The sequence below is a fragment of the Etheostoma spectabile genome, chromosome 2 (genome assembly GCF_008692095.1).
Source record: "Etheostoma spectabile isolate EspeVRDwgs_2016 chromosome 2, UIUC_Espe_1.0, whole genome shotgun sequence".
NCBI classification, from domain to species: domain Eukaryota; kingdom Metazoa; phylum Chordata; class Actinopteri; order Perciformes; family Percidae; genus Etheostoma; species Etheostoma spectabile.
The window spans coordinates 4479218-4498710 of NC_045734.1; the positions used below are offsets into that span (position 1 = coordinate 4479218).

At 39.0% G+C, this 19493-nt stretch overlaps 2 protein-coding genes across 2 annotated transcripts in view; both read left to right on the forward strand.

Annotated features, from left to right (window-relative positions):
- The first annotated feature begins 1 nt into the window (after position 1).
- Positions 2-10636, forward strand: sp6 (Sp6 transcription factor). Its single transcript, XM_032524815.1, has 2 exons — positions 2-288; positions 8822-10636. Exon 2 carries the CDS (start codon positions 8945-8947, stop codon positions 9866-9868), a length of 924 nt encoding a protein of 307 aa, XP_032380706.1. The 5' UTR covers positions 2-288; positions 8822-8944; the 3' UTR covers positions 9869-10636.
- A 3505-nt stretch (positions 10637-14141) lies between these two features.
- The window catches only part of cwc25 (CWC25 spliceosome associated protein homolog), a 6372-nt gene continuing 1020 nt past the window's right edge, over positions 14142-19493 (forward strand). Inside the window, exons 1-8 of the mRNA XM_032524789.1 lie at positions 14142-14340; positions 14912-15084; positions 15625-15861; positions 15953-16022; positions 16299-16456; positions 16612-16684; positions 17494-17699; positions 18273-18440. Of these exons, the coding sequence (XP_032380680.1) occupies positions 14323-14340; positions 14912-15084; positions 15625-15861; positions 15953-16022; positions 16299-16456; positions 16612-16684; positions 17494-17699; positions 18273-18440 (1103 nt within the window). The 5' untranslated portion in view covers positions 14142-14322. The remainder of the gene's footprint in view (positions 14341-14911; positions 15085-15624; positions 15862-15952; positions 16023-16298; positions 16457-16611; positions 16685-17493; positions 17700-18272; positions 18441-19493) is intronic.

Below are 19493 nucleotides of genomic sequence, written 5' to 3' on the forward strand. Positions count from 1 at the left end.
GGGGGGGGGGCGGAGCCTGGAGGACTCTAGACACACAGCCTATCATAAAGTTTGTCACTGTTGTGAGTGCTGCTTACCTGTGCGCCAAAACACCCGCAAATGCTTCACTTGGACCGTCTGCGAAGGAGAAAATCTGATGAAATATGATGAGGATATTATTTTTTCCTGTGCACGTTTTTTCGAAGAAGCAAGGGAAGAAGCAGCTGAACTGAGACTGAGTTTCTCCAACCCAGGGTGCATTTATTCCAAAGAGAAAATAACAGCAGGAGCAGCTTAAAGGACAAACAGGTAACTCAGGAATTTCAATTTGCTATCACTGCGACCTACATTATGGCGAGACTATCTGTTTGAATGATCTGGATTATTAGATAGATAGATAGATAGATAGATAGATAGATAGATAGATAGATAGATAGATAGATACTTTAGTCATCCCGAAGGAATTATATACACCCAGTAGCAAGACAACCATAACACAACAAACACATACACACATACATATATATATATATATATATATATATATATATATATATATATATATATCACACAAACATAAGAATAAAAATAAAAATCACTTACAGAAATGCATTGACCATGATAAGGTGAGATACTATGGGAGACTGTGTACATGGTGAAAAGTGAACAGTGCAGGAATTGATGGCTATTACATGTAAACATAATCATCAATAAACTGACTGATTGAACAAGATTAAGAATAATATCTAACAGGGAATAGGTTATAAGACGTAAGAGGTATTAATGAACTCATTTTTATTGACTTTACCAAAAACTCCTGTATTAATAATGTATTAAGCCCCATAGGCTTCAAGTCTTTCACAGGGACTATGGTTTATATGTAAAGTCATTTCATATTGAACGCAGACAAAGAAAGGATAAAAAAAACTTTAGTAAAAAAAAAAATGTTAGTAAATACACATACGCACTAAACCTCCTTTGACTGGGAGACATAAATTCAAATACATGGCCTCCATAAGCCACGAAGAGAGATAAGAGCTGCAATTAAACCTAAAAAATGATATATATTGTCATTTATTGTTTACAGGTTGAGTTTTGGAGATTGTAGTTAACGCATTCATTCTATGCAATAGGGTGTGATTTACTCCGACACAAAATATTGTGCAGATTTTCTGTTTTAAGAACATTTGTTTAAATAATGTTTCACAAGCAAGCAATTAACAGATTATGGGGAATCACAACCTGTGTGTGTTTTATTGAACAAAAGGAATTAGGGCTGCAACTAGCGATTGTTTTCTTTGTCCATTAATCCATCAATTATTTTCTCTATTAGTCCATTAGTTTGGTCTTTAAATAGGGCTGGGCCGTATATCGACATAATATTCATATGTTCAAGGCATGAGTTTGGTCTTTTCCTGGTTTTTAAAGCTGATGTTATTTTGTGAACTTACCAGACTGGAGCTCCTCTGTTATTGGCCTTAACCCACGTTGTCAAGATATCCACATTATTTGTGATTATTTCTCTAAAATCTAATAGTACATTGTCAAAGCAACAATAGTCAACCCTACAATATGGCCGCAATATCGATATCAAGGTATTTGGTCAAGAATGTCTTAAAATCTGATTTTCACCCTGTCGTCCAGCTCTAAATGTCCAACAATTGTGAAAAATGTTGATCAGTGTTTCCCAAACACCCGATATGACGTCCTTAAATGTCTTGCTGTGTCCACAGCTCAAATAAGTTCAGTTTACAGTCACAGAGAAGGGAAGAAACTAGAAAATCTTCACATTTAAGAAGCTGCAATCAGAGAAGTTTCACTTTTTTTCATAACAAATTATGAATCTGTGTGTGTGTGTGTGTGTGTGTGTGTGTGTGTGTGAGAATAAATTCCATTCAAGAAGGTGGAAGTAGAAAAGTTTAATTTTCTTTCATAAAAAAACAATAAATCAATAATCAAAATATAGTGGGCAATTTATTTAACAGTTGACAGCTAATGGATCATCTTTGCAGCTATGAAAGGAATCAAATCTGTACATTTATGCTGTTGAGAAAACGTGCTGCCACTCTTTGCTGCCGTTTGTTGTAGTCCTTATACTGCTCTAATGTTTGTTGTCATGTTCTCCAAAGCAATAATCCCCAGGGAACCCTGGGAAACTGATTCCAACTGCAGAATAAAGAAAGATTTGCTGGAAGGACACAGTAAAAGACAAATATGTAGTAAATGCAAAAGAGGGAGACGATTTGGAATTAAGATCCAGAGATGGATCATTTACTTTAAGACAAACCATGATTAAACATGAGAAAGTGCACATGATGGGATTTGAAATATGTCTGCACATCATTCTGGATCTGGAACATCTGACTGTAGTTTTCATTTTTTCTCTGTGTAAAAAGGGTTTTTATTCAAAAATGCCATGGTTTAAGTAAGTGTGGTAATTGATCAAGTACAAGCCTTTATAAGATATACTGTAAATATATTTGCAGTAATGGAACAATGGTTCAAATACTTTATTGCAGTTAAAGTAGTACAACTACAAGGTTAAATGAAGGTCGTGCATTTCAAATTTCACATGTATTAGTGCCAAAATGTGCTTAAAGTATACAAAATAAAAGTGCCAATATGCAGAATGGCCCATGTCAGAGTTATACTATCATATTATTGGATCATTGTTATTGATGATTTTATGAATATGAACGCAGTACTTTAATCTTGTACTTGGTTGAGGTGCAGCTAATTTAAACTACTTCCCAGAGCCAAAAAGCATCATTTGTTATAAACCCAATGTTTGTATGTTGTAAAATGTATGTAGGTAAAATTTAAATCAGAAGACTAACTATAAATGTTAGAAGAAAATGAAGGTACTTTATGATTTAGATACAGTATAAAGCAGCATTGAAATGGAAATACTCGAGTGTACTTAAGTACAGTACTTGAGTAAATGTTCACTGTGTAGACACATCTTGATTTAAAAAAAAAAAAAAATGAGTAGAACAAACTTTAACTTTATAGCTTTAAGAGATGTATCGTTTTATGGCTTTCATTTTCTAAATACAATGCTGCTTGTACGGTTGATATTTATTGTCTGTGTCCATTAAAAATATGAATACTGAAAAAATGCAAACAAGCTTGTACAAAGAAATTGCCGTTGCGGGAAGTCGGTCGACAAAAGTGTGTATGAGTATTTTGAGTTAAAAACTGTTGCATCCCACTTGGTGTAAAACCCGCTCACACACGATGATGATGATGCAGCGCGTTGATAGTGGAGAGAGAAGAATTCAAAAATGCTCTTGAAAAGCGGATCTGCAGTTTTATATAGTACCATATTTAGCAGGAAAATGCATTTGACACGATTGTGTATGGATACGTGTCACACAGACTCTCCTAAATCACCGGGGATGTAAAACTGTCATCCACATCTAAACTATCTGTGCACTTCATCATCCAGAGAGAGGAAGCGATTAGCAGAGATCAGCCCTCCATCTCCAGCTCTGGATCTCACCGACTTAACCTTCACTCAGGTGTGCAAATGCCATTTGCGTTTAAAATCCAGTCCTAGCATTTTATAAAATTCAAAAATTGCTTTCTAGTCTAAACAAAAGTTAGTTTCATTCCTCTTATGACACTGTAATGTGTTGTTTACACGCTGAGTTTTCATTCTTGTCCTGTTTGCTGTATTTTGGACATTGTAGTTAACACATTCATTCATTAAATGTTCAATTACAGCAGATGAAACCGCAATATGTTGGAATATAAGAATATGAAGTGTTCAGGTAACAAGGGGGATTAAAGTGTGGATTAAATTGAACTGAGGCTGACCTGTAGGTGTGGAGGCTCACTTTCTAAGCAATAGGGTATGATCTACTCAGACACTAATAATTATGCAGATTTTCTGTCTTATAAGACTTTGTTTGAATCGTTTAAATGTATTCGTTTCACAAGCAAGCAATTGAAAAAAATATGGGGAATCACACCTGTATATGCTTTATAGCCAAAAGGAAAGGTGTGGCTGGCATTTTCATTTGAAATCCAGTCATAGCATTTTTATAAATTCTTTTTTTTTTTCTTCTCTAAATTAAAGTTAGTTTCATTCCTCTTTTAATATTGTACTCAATATGCGTTTACTGGTTTGAGGTCAGACTTTAGGCACAAAGCAGTTGTTTGTGTTTTAGATTTTGAGCATTTTTTCCACACATGGGCACAGAGCAAAGTTTGGATTTGAATGGAAGAGTGTTTGAATTTGAGTGTGTTACACTCTGACAACTGACCTGACCTCTGTGTGTGTGCTGTGCTCTTCCATCCCTCGTGTCCTCTGAGCAGGTTAACCCTCGGAGGACAAAAGACGCCACTCCTACTCAAAAAGAGATATATATGTTTTCACAAGAGATTTGATAAATGTTTCTGCTTTAGGGCCAAATTATCTCTTTATACATTGCCCTGGTTCTGAACATTTTGGTATGAAACACATGGGGATCAGGTTATGTGCAAAAACTCTTCAAAGGAGAATTCAAGAAGCTATGTAAAACATGCCCTTAGAGCTCAGAGGGTTAAGACCAACGACTTGTTTAGTTGACCCAAACTAGTTGGTTTGGAGTGTCAGTCAGTGTCACTGTTCAAACTGGGTTATTCTACGTCTGGGATGAGGTTAGATTAGATTACATAGACTTTGTTGATCCCAAATTGGGAAATATCATTGCTACAGCAGCAAAATATCAGACACACAGCACACATACAGAACATACAAGAAATAATAAATAGAAAAAAAATGTAAAACCCATTTTAATAGTATTTATAACGATGTACGTAAAATCCGATGTTTGTGGAAGCAGCACCATAGTGCAGTACTGTGATGTAATATGAGTATTATCTATCACTCAGTGATGAAGTGTTCAAAAGTTGTTGTAGTTAGTAACTATTTCTTGCAGCGGTCCATGCGACACAGAAGCTGTCGGAGCCTCTTGGAGAACGAGCTCCGCTGTTGGACCGGTGTGGGGTTGAGAGTAGTGGGGCAATGTAACTGAGTATGTTTACTCCAGTACTGTACTTAAGGACAACTTTGAGGTACTTGTACTTTACCGGTCTTTTCCTTTCATGCCATTTCATTCATGTCGTGCTACTCTGCTACATTTCAGAGAGAAATATTGTACTTTTTACTCTGAATGCTCTAGTTACTTTACAAATTAAGATTTTTGCACACAAAACACATGCAGTTCATGAAAAATTACGTTTTTTATATATTAAACTGACGGCCTACAAGTACAGCTAAAATGATTAAACAATTAAACAGTTGATTGACAGAACTGTTTGGATCGTTTCCAGTTGGTAAAATGTGAGGATGTTTCTGCTTTGAGTGCTTTTAGAACTTTAGGTACATTTTCCTGATGATACTTTTATACTTTTGTTGTGGTATTAGTACTTTTACTTCTCCCACCGCTAATGGAGAGTGTGGTCAGGGTTATCCATGATGGATAACAGTTTGTTCAGTGAGCTCCTCTCCACCACAGCTTCAAATGTCTCCTATAAGCCAATAACAGAGAGGATTAAACTGAGTGAGTAAATCATTCTGGAAAATGGATCTCAAAATGTATTAATGCAGAGGTAGGGACAAAAATCAATAAAGGAAAAGGTCGCAATATTTTCCAAGGGAGTACTAGGCTGTATTGCTAAGAATTTTACCTTTTTGGTACTAGAATAATAAAATCCTTTGCTTTTTCAGTCTACTAGAACAAACAGGGAAATGTATCTTTTTTAGATAAAACAGATGTTGACATTGACTTCCTTTGGGTCATACTTGAAGTTGGAAAAAAGTTAATAAATTGCAATAACTTGCAGAATATTGCAGTAAGTTTAAAATCGCAATAATATTGTATCATGACAGTATTGTGATGATATCTAGCTAGTTTCAACTAACAGATTAGCATTTTGACAAAGGGTGTGCAATGTTGGAAAGCCTAATCAGAACAACAACAACAACAACAACAACAACAACAACAAAAGAGTTGGGCCGCACAATATGAGGAAAATATGCAATAATGGTGCTGAATATCGCAATAACCATACACCTTGCGATAAATAAACAGATTTTAAAGTATAGTCATTTCTGCGTTTCTGCTGCTTTCAGTATTCTGCTTTAATACAACAATTTGCTATTTCATCTAAAACAAATGAAAGGAAACCATTTCCAACATTCTTTTGTTAAACAAATTGTACATTGAATTGAATACAAAAGGCACCACTAAAAGAACAACGACAGTAACATTTTAAAGTGCAGTTTTCTGCTGATATTTTCTTTCAACTAACTGAGTGTCTTTCGCGATATGTCGCAGCCTTTTGTGACGTGTTTCTTGCGCCAGATGACGTGGCAATGACAATAAAAAAACAACACAGTGTGCAGCCCTACGAAAAAGTTTTAAACTCAGGAAAACTGCACTCTGTGTAGTGTTTTCATTTAAAAAAATGAAAGAGAGAAGTTAGCTTCCTCTTGGTGCCTCTTCCCGATGGCAGGCCTGTAAACAGGGGGCTGTGCTGGGTCTTGGTCGGGCAGGTTTTATGACCAGAGCTCTGTCATTGCTCTGTACCCCCCCCCCCCCCCCCCCCCCCCCCCCCCCCCCCCATGCTACCGTCCCCCAGCCTGGGGGCCCCCCTATGCCAGCTGTTTCCCCTGGGAGCTCGTAGCACTCCCAGCACTTTGGCAGACAGACGAGGATGCTGCTGTCTTTGCTTGTTTACGGTTATGTCAGTAAGAGCGAGCTATTCCGCTGTGCGTCTGAGTCGCATTCCCAAAAAATTACAGAGCTGCAGCTCTGGCTCCAGGCTGCCATGTTATAAATCAGCTTGGCCTTTAACACCAGACATTTTATTAGGGAATTCCAAGCTAATTGCTTTACGATTTCATTACAATATAAACCATCTCTCTGAGTTGATTTGACCGACCCTTTGAAAAGGACGTGTACTCCTCTTGGGTTTGGCCGGATTGACTCAACAAAACGCTCCACCTGCCTCCGGTAGGGCTGCACAACATGTCTTCTTCGTTGTCATATCAACTGGTTTGGATCACATCGCGAAAAGCTGCAACATATCGGAAAAAATACACTCAGAGATCATTTGTGAAAACTGCACTTTAAAATGTGACTGTCATTCTTTTTCTGGTGCCTTTTATGTTCAAATCAATTTTCAGTTTGTTCAATAAAAGGGTTAGGATTAGAGAAGTTGTATTTGTAGTGTGAGGTTGGGGTTAGGGTTCATTTGTTTTAAATCAAATAGCAATTTGTTGTATTTTAGCATAACACTGAAATCAGCGGATATGCAGAATTGAGTACTCATTATGTTTATGTATTACACGTAATATCATTAGTGATATCCATCAACGTTATTGCACATTTTCCTCATATCATGCAGCCCAACTTTTTTATTGTTCTAGAGCCTCATGATTAGGTTTTCCAACATTGCATACCCTTTTTCAAAATGCTAATATTGCGATATTCTGTGATATATTGCAGCATTGGACAGAATACTTAAAGCAGCAAAAACGCAGAACTGAGCACACTTCAATATCTGGTTATGTATCGTAAGTAGCATCGTTATCTGATATCGTACAGCCCTACCTCTGATGGATCTACAGATACATCACACAGGATGTGTGTCTTCCACTGGAGCTTGACCTCCTGTTTCTCAGCTAACTTTGTGCAGTTTGCTATGTCAGATCACAACAAGTGATCTCAAGACTAAGATACCAGCCTCTACAGCCTTCTTTACTGTTTCCTGCTGTAAAGATAATTGCAGATGTTCGAGGATGGGGGTGTGGTGGATGTCAACAAGATAGTTTGGGGCTAGGACATGTTTGGAGACGAGCACAGGTCTTGCAGGCTGGTAGCCTTTTGCCATAAATTTCCACAGACTTGTCCAACTTTAACAAGCTTTGTGTCACCTTAGGAAAGCAGAGCCCTCTTCTTGTGTGTTGGGGACAGGATGCGGTTTCAGAGCGTGTGCCCATAATTATCATACCATAATATAAATAAAAGAGATTGTTCTCATGTCCTTGTTGGTCTCCCATTCTCAGGCTCCTGAATGCCGTCAGTCTGCAACTGTTGACGCTTTCTGCCGCCAGTGTGTAAGAGGCGGGCCGTTTTACGGGGCTCCTTTTGTAACTTGCCTGGAGGTCTGTTGTTGTAAATCATGTGTGATTCATAAAAAACAGGTTCTCGTGTCTGCCAGGTTTCATCTCCACAAACCTGAGGCCTACAAATAGACTTTGGCCTGCAGCCATACCTCCCTGGAACTTGTTCCTTTACCAAACTGCTCCCTTGTCAACACTCCCCTTCGCTCTTATCCCTCCCCCAATCTCACCAACATTTATTCCCCCCCCCCCATCCCCCTCCTCTGCTGCCTTTGCTCGCACAAGGCCCAATGATGTTGTTTTCTTTGCACTTGCCTTTGACTGTCCTCCATGGAAGTACCTGGCAGCGTATGCATGTGGCAGGCTTCTGCCTGGACACGTCTGTCTCCCCCCTCTCCCCCCCCCACCTCTCTTCTGTCTCCTCGGCCATGCAGCGTGAGAACTGCAGTATCCATGGCGATGAAGGAGGTGTGCTCGGGGTTTTTAAATGTTGTAGACAGGAGGATTTAGGCCTGAATGGCTGCACTTCTGAAGTTCCGAAGCGTTAGATCAGCAGAAGCTGAGTAATTTCAAAGCCTTTCAGAATGGGAAAAAAATGACCCACAAGACTTCAAAGTCTTTGCTAGAGGTTCAGTAAAGTCATTGATAAAATGCAACTGAGTGAGGAAGGCTGACTTGACACCAGATTTGAAGACATTACAGGTTGTGTGTTCTTTCTTTTTGCAGGTTTCTTTCGACACATTGCCATCCCACCATGTGCTAATCCTCCCAGCACGCCCCGAAAAATAGTGACTAGCACTTTGAGCAGCCGACCTCATCAAAAGTCCTGCACCTGCACCAGCTTCTCTCATGGCCCACCCTTACGAGCCTTGGTTACGGACAGCACCACCGAGTGGCAGCTCAGAAGACATGAACATCCCGTCCTGGTGGGACCTCCACAGGGACGTCCAATCGGGGAGCTGGATAGACCTGCAGACAGGGCAGGGTGTCGGCTTGCCTTCAGTAAATCCTGGGGGGTCCATGGGGTTGCAGCATTCTTTAGGGCCCTACGGATCAGACCCTCAGCTGTGCACCCTGCCTCAATCTCAACTCAATCCCGCCTCGCACTCTTCTCACCTCTACCCCCAGGATGGCTTCAAGATGGAGCCACTGGCCCCTGAAATGCTGCAGCAAGAACCCTTCTCCCTGGACGAACCACAGGAGAACGCGGTCTCAGCCCGGCCCAAGCCCCAGCGCCGCTCTTCTTCCAGAGGTGCCGGCCAGACGGCGTGTCGCTGTCCTAACTGCGTCCACGCTGAACAGCTGGGCCAGAGCACCGACGACAGCAGGAGGAAGCACATGCACAACTGCCACATCCCCGGCTGCGGCAAAGCCTACGCCAAGACCTCCCACCTGAAGGCTCACCTGCGATGGCACAGCGGGGACCGGCCGTTTGTCTGCAACTGGCTCTTCTGCGGCAAGAGATTCACGCGCTCCGATGAACTGCAGCGCCACCTCCAGACGCACACTGGTGCCAAGAAGTTCAGCTGCGCATTGTGCCCTAGGGTGTTCATGCGCAATGACCACCTGGCCAAGCACATGCGCACGCACGAGTCGCCGCCAGGACATGGGGAGGAGAGGATAAATGGAGACGGGAGGATGGAGAAGGGCTTTGATACACCTACACCTCCGTCATCCTCAAATGTGTCTGCGTCCGATGCCACAGAGCCTCCGCTGAAGCTGAAATGTGAGACAGACCCCTCAGTCTCCAGCGTGACAGGGCAGTCCGGCTAATTTAATCACTTTCAGAAGAGGTTTTTTTTTTGCAGTTAAAGGTTAACATGGGTTTCCCTCTATGTCATAGAGGTGTTATAGTTTTACGATAGAATAGAGAATAGAAAAAAAGGTTTGGACAAACTTTCTTTGATGAAAGTTGGATGGAACAGAAAGTGTTCGTCTGTGGTCCTGTGGATGTGTCAACTGGGCTAACTCAGTGATATTCTAAATGTTACAGCACACAGAAATAAACAGGAATTTTACTGATTCTGTGGATAAAACTTTCCTCTGTTTACTCACAGTGAAAGGTGGCTAAGGAGGCGACCAAGCTGAAGCGGCAGCTTGTTGCTGGACTTCCATTGCTGCTAGAGCTACCAGTAGACCAAGACACTGGGATGAGATTAACTGAAGGTGGCATGTTAACTTGTTTACAATGAAATGAATCAAATGTGCTAAATCAAGTGTTGGAGAAATGCTTTTCTCCAACACAGTTTAATATACCAATTCCAAAGGCAGCATGCTTTTGAACAGAGAAAACAAGAGACATAGATACTTTGTTTTTGTCTCAGACTGTCACCATATGTGTGTGTGTAGCCTACTGAGCAACTTTTGATACAGAAAAACAGGAAGACACTGGAATACAATACAGCATTTTATAAGTTCGTGCCAGAAAACTGGGTGTGTATGTAGGCATGCAAGTAATTAAAATGGTACGTACACACAATGAAAGTACAACAGACAATAATTGTACTGTTACAGCAAGTTATATTATCATAATATATAATAGAATAGAATATAAAAAATGGGAATTCTGTGCACTACAAAGGCTTGAATTTACCAAAAAGTTGTGCGTTTCTGTTGCAACTCTAGTTATGATGGCAAAACACTTATTAATGAGACTGATCTCACAGTAGGAGAATTTTCGCGGATGGAACAAGAAACATTAAGTGTGACGATGATGTGAAATAGGTAAACTCACAATTACAACTAATTCAAGTGGGAAAATGCAAAGTAGTCAGAGGAGTGGAAAGAGGCCTACCACTACTGGCAGGTGAGAACGAGAAGATAAAGCTGAGCTTAACGATCACCAAAGCAGATCATGGAGAGAAAATGCCGCCTGGTCAAATGAATCGTATTGCTACCCAATGACAGCAATCATTTTTGGCATAAACACGACTCCAATGGTCCACCCTTTCAACACTAGAGGCTGCTGGGTAGTACAGTGGTGTCTGCAGTCACAAGATTTAAAGAGTAACTTCATTTTTTTTTTTTTTAAACCCTCATCTCCTATTTTCTATGTTTTTGTGTCTAAATGACTGACGGGAACAACCATCTTTGACGCTGGTCCAGTATTAAGTAAGACGGCTGCAGTCGGCAGTCAGTGAAACTAGCTACAATGTAAGTTAATGGGCAATTGCGCACCTTCAAGTGTCTGACAACATCATGGAAAGGATTTTTAAGAAGATCAAGTTCTTTTAAAAAGAATAAGATCACTGTTTTTAACAAAAAAAAAACAGCTGAAAAAATGCAATTGTTAAACCCACCAGACTCCATGTAAATAAACAGTGATTCTATCATTGTAAAATACATTGACAATCAACAGAAACATGATAAAACTTTTCTTCTCTTAAAGGGAGACTGGTGGGTTTGGCGATCTCTGAGCGGTTTCTGGTTAAAGAAAGAGGATTTTCTCTGTCTGTCTATCTCTGTACAGATCCTTTTCATAATGTGGTCAGACTCTTTATAATTACAATCTGAACATGTCAGAGGCAAAAAAACACATTTTTAGTGGACAAAATTGAAAAAGCCCATTTACCCTACGATGCACTGCATCCCAGTTGGCAGCAGTCGGTCACAGCGTTCTCGCTCAATACTGGACTCACTTCAAAGATTGTTGTTCACATCAGTCACTTACACACAAAACCATAGGAGCATGGGTCTAGGTTGAAAAACACAAAAACAAAGTTACCCTTTAAAGCTACACTAATCCTTTTCTTTATATTAACAATGGATGAAATTACACGCTGGTAGTAATCATCTCACAGAGAATTATCTGTCAACTCTGCAGTTTTACTGACTAGCCTATATTTTAATATGTATTAGAGCTCACTTTACTGTTTAGGTTCAGTCGCTCACTCATCAACTTTAGCATCAATGATAAAATGATAGTGTTGTGTGTTTGTTCTGCTGGCCCCAAGTGGCCAAAAAAAAAATGTTGATACTGATTGATTTTCGTTTCACAAATGTGCAACAGAAAATCTTTTAAGAACGTTGCTTTAATTCATGCCTCAAAAAGTTCAGGTGGTGGTGAAAGTGGAACGTTAAGTAAAAAGTGACCAGGTGCTCCTCATTAAGTGGGTTGATACTAGGATAGGAATCGACTGACACTGGCTTTTGAAGGCTGATACCGATTATTAGAAGTCAATAATTCTGATAACCAATATTTGGAACCGATATGCATTTAAAGTGAAAATTAAAATATTTAAGTAAAAATTAAGAATTTGGAATGTTAACAACTTTAAGCAATCATTTAATCAATTAGAAACGTTTCAACATAACACACGGTAAAAGATCAGATAGTGTTGTGGACTCAGAGGTGAGGGAAACTGAAGCAGAGCTGCAGCAGAGCCAAAGTAGAACACTTTTTAGTTCGTTAACTCTATCGGTTATCAAGCAAATACAACGCAGACACAGACAATCTCCAAACTGCCAAAAAAAGCGGGCCGATAATCAGTCCATCCCTAGTTTATACAGTTCTTCCAAATATCATCAGCTTGATAAGCGTTTGCATGTCGGATCAAGCTATCGGTCCCAATCATTGATAAACAACGTGTGGAGGGCTTATCTCTCAACACATTTGATGAAGAGCGGCCGGTGTGTCAGCAGTGATTCCATGTTCACACACACTGACAGCTCGTTTAATTAACCTGGACTAGCATGCAGAGGAAGACTGTGTTACCAGTCTAAGTTATTAATTCAACGGCAGTTGAACAACACAAGCATCAGAATGTGTTTAGGTTACTTGTTTGGAATAGTTAACTTTCATAATCAATATTATGTGATCAATAGTTCTGTAGCAAGCAGTGTGAGCAGCTTTACAGTTTAAAACACATTAGGATGCGTGTTACCCATCACAGACATAAGGCTGATATTTCTATATATATATCTATATATATTAGGGAGCTTGCATTATTGGAGGCTCACGATTGCTGTATTTATGTATAGAAGATTAAAAAAAAATGGAAGACTGTGCTTTAAGATAAGTCAATTATTGTGTATTGACTATTATTATTATGTTTTGTTTGATAGTCTTCTTTAATGTTAGTCAGTAGAACAAGATGGAAACTTTTGTTTTAATTGGTTGCTGTAGTAAATGTTTTAGTTGACTGTATTAAAATAAGTTCTAAAACTTGTAATAAATTAAATATGATGGTGTAACAACTTGTATTTAATCTGTCAGTTCTTTAAATAAACTATATTCTGTGTCTATGTTGAATCTTTTGTTTTTCACCAAATATGTGCTTATTGTCAATTATTCTGCGCAGTTTACTTTCTACACTTAAATACAATTGCAGTCAATTTATTAAAATTATTATTAATAGTAGCATTAGTATTAGTAGTAGCAGACTTTGAAAGTTTTTATCATATATCAGATAGTACACTGAGGATGATTTCAATACAAAAACAACTTTTCTACACAAGTGATTCAGTATATCTATATATATATATATATATATATATATATATATATATATATATATATATATATATATATATATATATAGATATATATATATCTATATAGATAGATAGATAGATAGATAGATAGATAGATAGATAGATAGATAGATAGATAGATAGATAGATCCAAGATAAGGCTGCAACTTAACAAAATAGTGAAAGTGAAAGGGTCTGAACTTTCTTATTAGGCTATTTCTGAAGGCCCTATATGTATATGGATGAACCATAGACCGTTTATGTTGATAAATAATAAATAAATATACAGTCCGTGGGATGAACATAGGACCCATAGAACTGTTGCGTTCAGAGTCATGATGCTGGCCGTAGGCGCTGTTAGATTTCATGATGTGTTTCATTAAAAAATACAGTTTTTGCACCTAATTAACAACCACCAAAGCACGTACAATGACACAGCATTCATCTGCAACTGCAAGCTTAAACACTTGAAAGTCATGCTGAGTCATATCGCTGACTCTTTATTCACAACGGGAGAGCTGTAATGTCAGGAGCTTACGACGGGTACGTGAAGGCACCATGAGCTGCAACCGGAAAGTGAATTATGGAAAACAGGAAATGTACCAAATACATCACACACACAAGCCTGGTGGCTCCATTTTCTATCTAGCCGTGAACTTTCGATATTCCACCTTTTTTTATGTTATTTTTTTTAGATTTGAGGACAGATTTGTTTAGTTCCATTTTTGTTGGATTGAAACAACACACTTTTCAAGATGGGGGGCGGCGATCTGGTAAGTATGAGCTAGCTAGCTATGTCATTCAGAATAGGCGCTTTCTGTTTTGTTGATACCAAACTCCATTCAGAATATGGGTGTTTAAAGTTGTTCGTTTGCTTGTTGGTGTCTATACAGCTATTACGAGATGAACATAACACTACTGGGAATTGTTACGAGCCACAATGCAGTTCAGCAATATTCAATTTAACTGGTTTAATCGTATTCTTATATTGTAATAGCTATTTCATACCCTAGCTAATAGCGAACGGTAGTGTGCGTTAGTTTAAGGTTAACTGAGTGTTAGCTAGCTAGCTAAATGTCACTGTAAAAGTAGAAATATCTGCTTCACAATAAATTATTTCCATGCCGAATGCATCCGACATGTTATTTTTTTCCTGGGAACGTTAGCGTATTAATACATGTATCTATTTGTATGTTATAAACTCGTTCTGTTTAGCTACGTCAATAATTTTGGTTGACGGAGTCAAACCCCTTTAAGTCAAACTTGTACACTTAGCTAATGTTGTACCTCATAGTTTTCAGTTACTTACAGCTACTAAATGTCGTCTGTCTTGTCTTCTGCCAGAACTTGAAAAAGAGCTGGCATCCCCAGACTATGAAAAATATTGAGCGTGTTTGGAAAGCTGAACAGAAACATGAGGCTGAATGCAAGAAGATTGAGGAGCTCCAGAAAGAACTGAAAGACGAACGAGCCCGAGAAGAAATAACAAGATTTGCACAGGAAGCTGGCTCCATCAAGTAATTCTTCTGCTATGATCATGAAAGTTGTTTTGTGTGTTATTAAGACAAACAAGTATTGGCTAAGTCATAGACTGTATACATTTTTTTTTTTTACATTTTAACATGAATCCAAAACAGTAGTAGCAAATGTAAATTAGCCTATTAGTAAAAAAAAAAAAAAAAAAACTACATTATTGACCCTTCCTGGCTTGTAGGTAAGGTAGTCACTAAGGTAGCCATCCAGAGATACAGTTCATCCTAAGGGTTCACTGTGTCACATGTATGTTTAACATTGAAACATGCCAACAATTTTTTTTTTTTTTTAGTTTAGTATACTATTCCCTAAAAAGGTATGTATACATGCATTAGGTAGGTTACAAGTTATTGTAGGCCCAGTTTAAAATGCAACTCAATTTTGTACGATATCAGAATCGGAAAGCACTTTATGAAGTAGGGGGTCCCTGCTCTGTCTCTGTTTTAGTTAAAGGATCCTTGGCTTAAAAAAACATTGAAGACCCCTGCTTTAAAGTCACGTTGTACCTCTTTTTATGCTGACAGAAAGAAGGATGATCGCCTGGACTGGATGTACCAGGGCCCTGCCGGTCAGGTGTCCAGAGATGAGTATCTTCTGGGACGCTCTATTGACAAGCAGATCACCGACCAATACGAGGAGCCAGAGAGCGGTCCGTCGGCGGAGACTGGCCTCCTGCCGGGGTCCATTTTCAACCCCACCACTCCTGCCTCCAACCTGGACCTGGCTGCCAAGATCAGGGAAGATCCCCTGTTTGAAATCCGGTTAGTAAGTTCCATGTCTCTCGTCAGTTGTTCTTAAAATGTGCAAAAAGTTGCAGTTGTTCAATCTGTTTCTTTTTTTTTTTTTTTTAAGGAAACGCGAGGAAGAAAAGAAGAGAGAAGTCTTGAGTAATCCAGTGAAGATGAAGAAAATTAAAGAAATGGTAAAATGACTGTAACTCACGTAATGGATTCATTTTTGAAGACCCCTTAACTTAAGATGTTGTTTTGACATTGGACTAACGTGCTAACTTTCACACATTTAAATAGAAATATTTTAGTAATTTTATTTTAAATGACTCAACTCACTCATGTCGGACATTTACATGTATTCTCCTTCTTGGCGTCATTCACACATGTTTCCACTACCTTTATCAGGAAGTGGGTAGATTCTCAGGTGTTTTTTACTCATGGTAAAACATCGGTTGGTTCTCCCACAGCTGCGCCAGAATCTTGACAAGAGAGACAAAAAGAAGAAGAGGAAGAAGGAAAAGAAGGAGAAGCAGAGGAAAGAAGACAAAGAGAGAAGAAAGGAGAAGAAGCACAAGAGAAGGAGTTCAAGTTCTGGTTCAGACGAGGAGGATGAGAAAAAACACCGGTATGCCAGGAGATTAGTTAAGCAATAATTGGAACTCACTACTGTATATCTGCGATTCCTGTGTGCCGACATGATGGATAACGCCAGAATACCATGTTTCAGTTCAGTCTCTTAGTGCAAACTGTTTTAATTGTTGTCTTTGATCTATTTTTTAGGTTCCATTCACGAGATGAATCTTCAGCAGACACCAAATCTCGTTCCCATCATCTTCCAGGCTACGGTCTACTGGTCAGTTATTTTGATTAACTTTAACAGTTTTAATTATGCTGATATAATATTAATATCCTGATATGGGACTAAATATTGTCTAAGATTTTAAACATTGTATTATGACATAAGTGTTGTCTTTTCCTGGTTTTAAAGGTTGCATTACAGTATCTTTTATTCACATTTTTTAATCCAAGGACCCCTTAACTGAGAGAGATGGAGCAGCACCGTTGATGTTTTTTTCACTAATAGGCTGATTTATATTTGCTAATGATATGTTGAACTCATGTTAAGACATTTCAAATTTATTTTTTTTAACTTTCAAAAGTTTCAAAGAAACCCTTTTATCCATTTGGCCTGATAATGGACTAATCCTGAAACATTGCCTACTATTAAATTAATGTTTTGCAAGTTAGACAGTGTGCGATGTGAGCAACTTTTGACTTACTTATCCCCTGCGGTGCACCTGTCTCACGTTACAGATGTGGGAGGTATTTTTCTGTACTGAAAAAACATTAAAAAAAAGGAACAAAAAATTGGAGACCACTCAGCAGTAACTGAGGACCCCCTAAGGGCCCCGGACCCCCTGTTGAAGATCTCTGTATTACAGTGATTTTTTAACTTAACTGACTGTTTTACCCACTTAGTCATTACAATCCCAATATTTATGGGTATTTATCCAAACTGTGTAGGTATTGTGAAAAAACACCAATAGTCAACCCCACAATATTGTCGCAATATCGATATTGAGGTGTATATAAATGTGTTAACCTATTGTAATGTTTGATCGCCCAGTCTGTGAGTCCTAACGGTGAAGTTTTCCCTCTCAGCTCCCCGCTGGCAGACATCACCAGTCCTCGGCTCCCTCCAATCACTCAGGGCGCCGTGAGAGGAGCCGCTCCCGATCACCTCCCCGGAACAACAGGCACAGTCAGTTCAACTCTTCTTCCTCACACAGAGGCGAAAGGAAGGCTGAGCCCAGAGCTTCCAGCCTACAGACAGAGCGGAACCACAGACCGAGGCACCCTGTGTCCAAGTAAGACTTCACAAGGCTCCAGAAAGTGTGGGCACTGCACCTGTGAAGGATGGCTATTGTTCCAATTTAGGACGTTTTTAGTAGGGGTCGATGCCGATTATTTGTAGTTAATGAAACCGATAAGGGATATTGGAACCAATACGCTTTGACAGTACAAATGAAAATCTTTCAGTCAAAATGACCATTTTGGAATGTTACAAACTCCAACACAAAAGTTAGTTTAAATGCTTCAGTATGTAACAAAACTGAAACAATAAACATAATGCACATTAAAAAAATCTTTCTAAAAGTGTGCCATTCATCTTTCAATTTTGTGCTGATTAATGATTACATTACAATGTTGGAGTTTCCCTGTATAAAATCATACCTCCTCTGTCATGTTGCTGCCATATCCATATCTTACTCTGACTATGAGTAAGTCAGAGTAAGCATAATACAATTCTAGGTTAAGGTAATTATTATTCTAGGTTGTTAAATAATAATCTGTTTTTCAGAGCCTTGTCTTAATCACCACCCACGCTGAATAGAGCAATAATTTCCCCATGTTTTTTATTTTTTTTCTGTCTGATGTAGGAAGCTCTCTGCAGATGAGCTGGAGCGGAAGAGGCGGGAGATGATGGACCAGGCCAAGCAGAGGGAGGAGGACCGGGAGAACAACGTGAGGAGATACAAGAAGCAAGACGAGCAGGAAAAGCAGCGGGAACAGAATGCCAAGCATGACCGCCATGCTGGCTTCATTCAGTAAGTTTCTGAGCAACATGGGGACAATCAGAGGGTGTGACTGTGGGATATTACTATTATTAAATTATTATTCTGTCTTAAATCCACACCTAATATCCTACTGATGTATTTTGTTTTTCACCTTCAATAATGTAAATGTGCTGTATTTATATAGCGCTTTTCTAGTCTTAACAACTACTCAAAGCGCTTTTACATCATACATTCACCATTCACACACATTCATACACTGTGGCCGCGGATGCCGTACAAGGTGCCACCTGCTCATCAGATAAACACACACACACATTCACACTCCGATGCGCAGCACCGGGGGCAACTCGGGGTTCAGTGTCTTGCCCAAGGACACTTCGACGTGGGACTGCAGGGCCAGGGATCAAACCACCAACCTTCCGATTGGCAGACAACCACTCTACTACTGAGCCACAGCCGCCCCGTGGCATATAATAATAATAATAATACATTTGATATATATAGAGCTTTACATTGTACTCAGACATTTTACAGTAAAAGCAGCACATTAAGAACAGATGAAGCAACACCAACACATAAAACAAGCATATAAAAAGAAATTGGAACCAAAAAACAGCACCTGACTGGATACTATGTGAGACTAGAGCTGGGCAATATATCAATGTGATATGAGACTAGATATCGTCTTAGATTTTGGATGTCGTAATAGCGTAATATGGCATAAGTGTTGTCTTTTCCTGGTTTTAAAGGCTGCATTACAGTAAAGTGATGTACTTTTCTGAACACACCAGTTGTAACTATTCTATTATTTGCCGTTACCCACTTAGTCATGATATCCACATTACTGATTATTATTTATCAAAACTCTCATTGTGTAAATATTTTGTGAACTCACCAAAAGTCAACATTACAATATCGTTGCAGTATTGATATCGAGGTATTTGGTCAAAAATATGGGGGTATCTGATTTTCTCCACATCGCCCAGCTCTGTGCGAGACTATTGTAGGCGGAAGGCTGATCTGAAGGAGTTTGTTTTGATGAGTGATCTAAATGTGTCCAGGCAGTACAATCTTGCGTGCTTT

What these genes read in the sequence shown, in the direction of transcription:
- sp6 (XM_032524815.1), top strand. Translation starts at nt 8,945, where the DNA reads ATGGCCCACCCTTACGAGCCTTGGTTACGGACAGCACCACCGAGTGGC.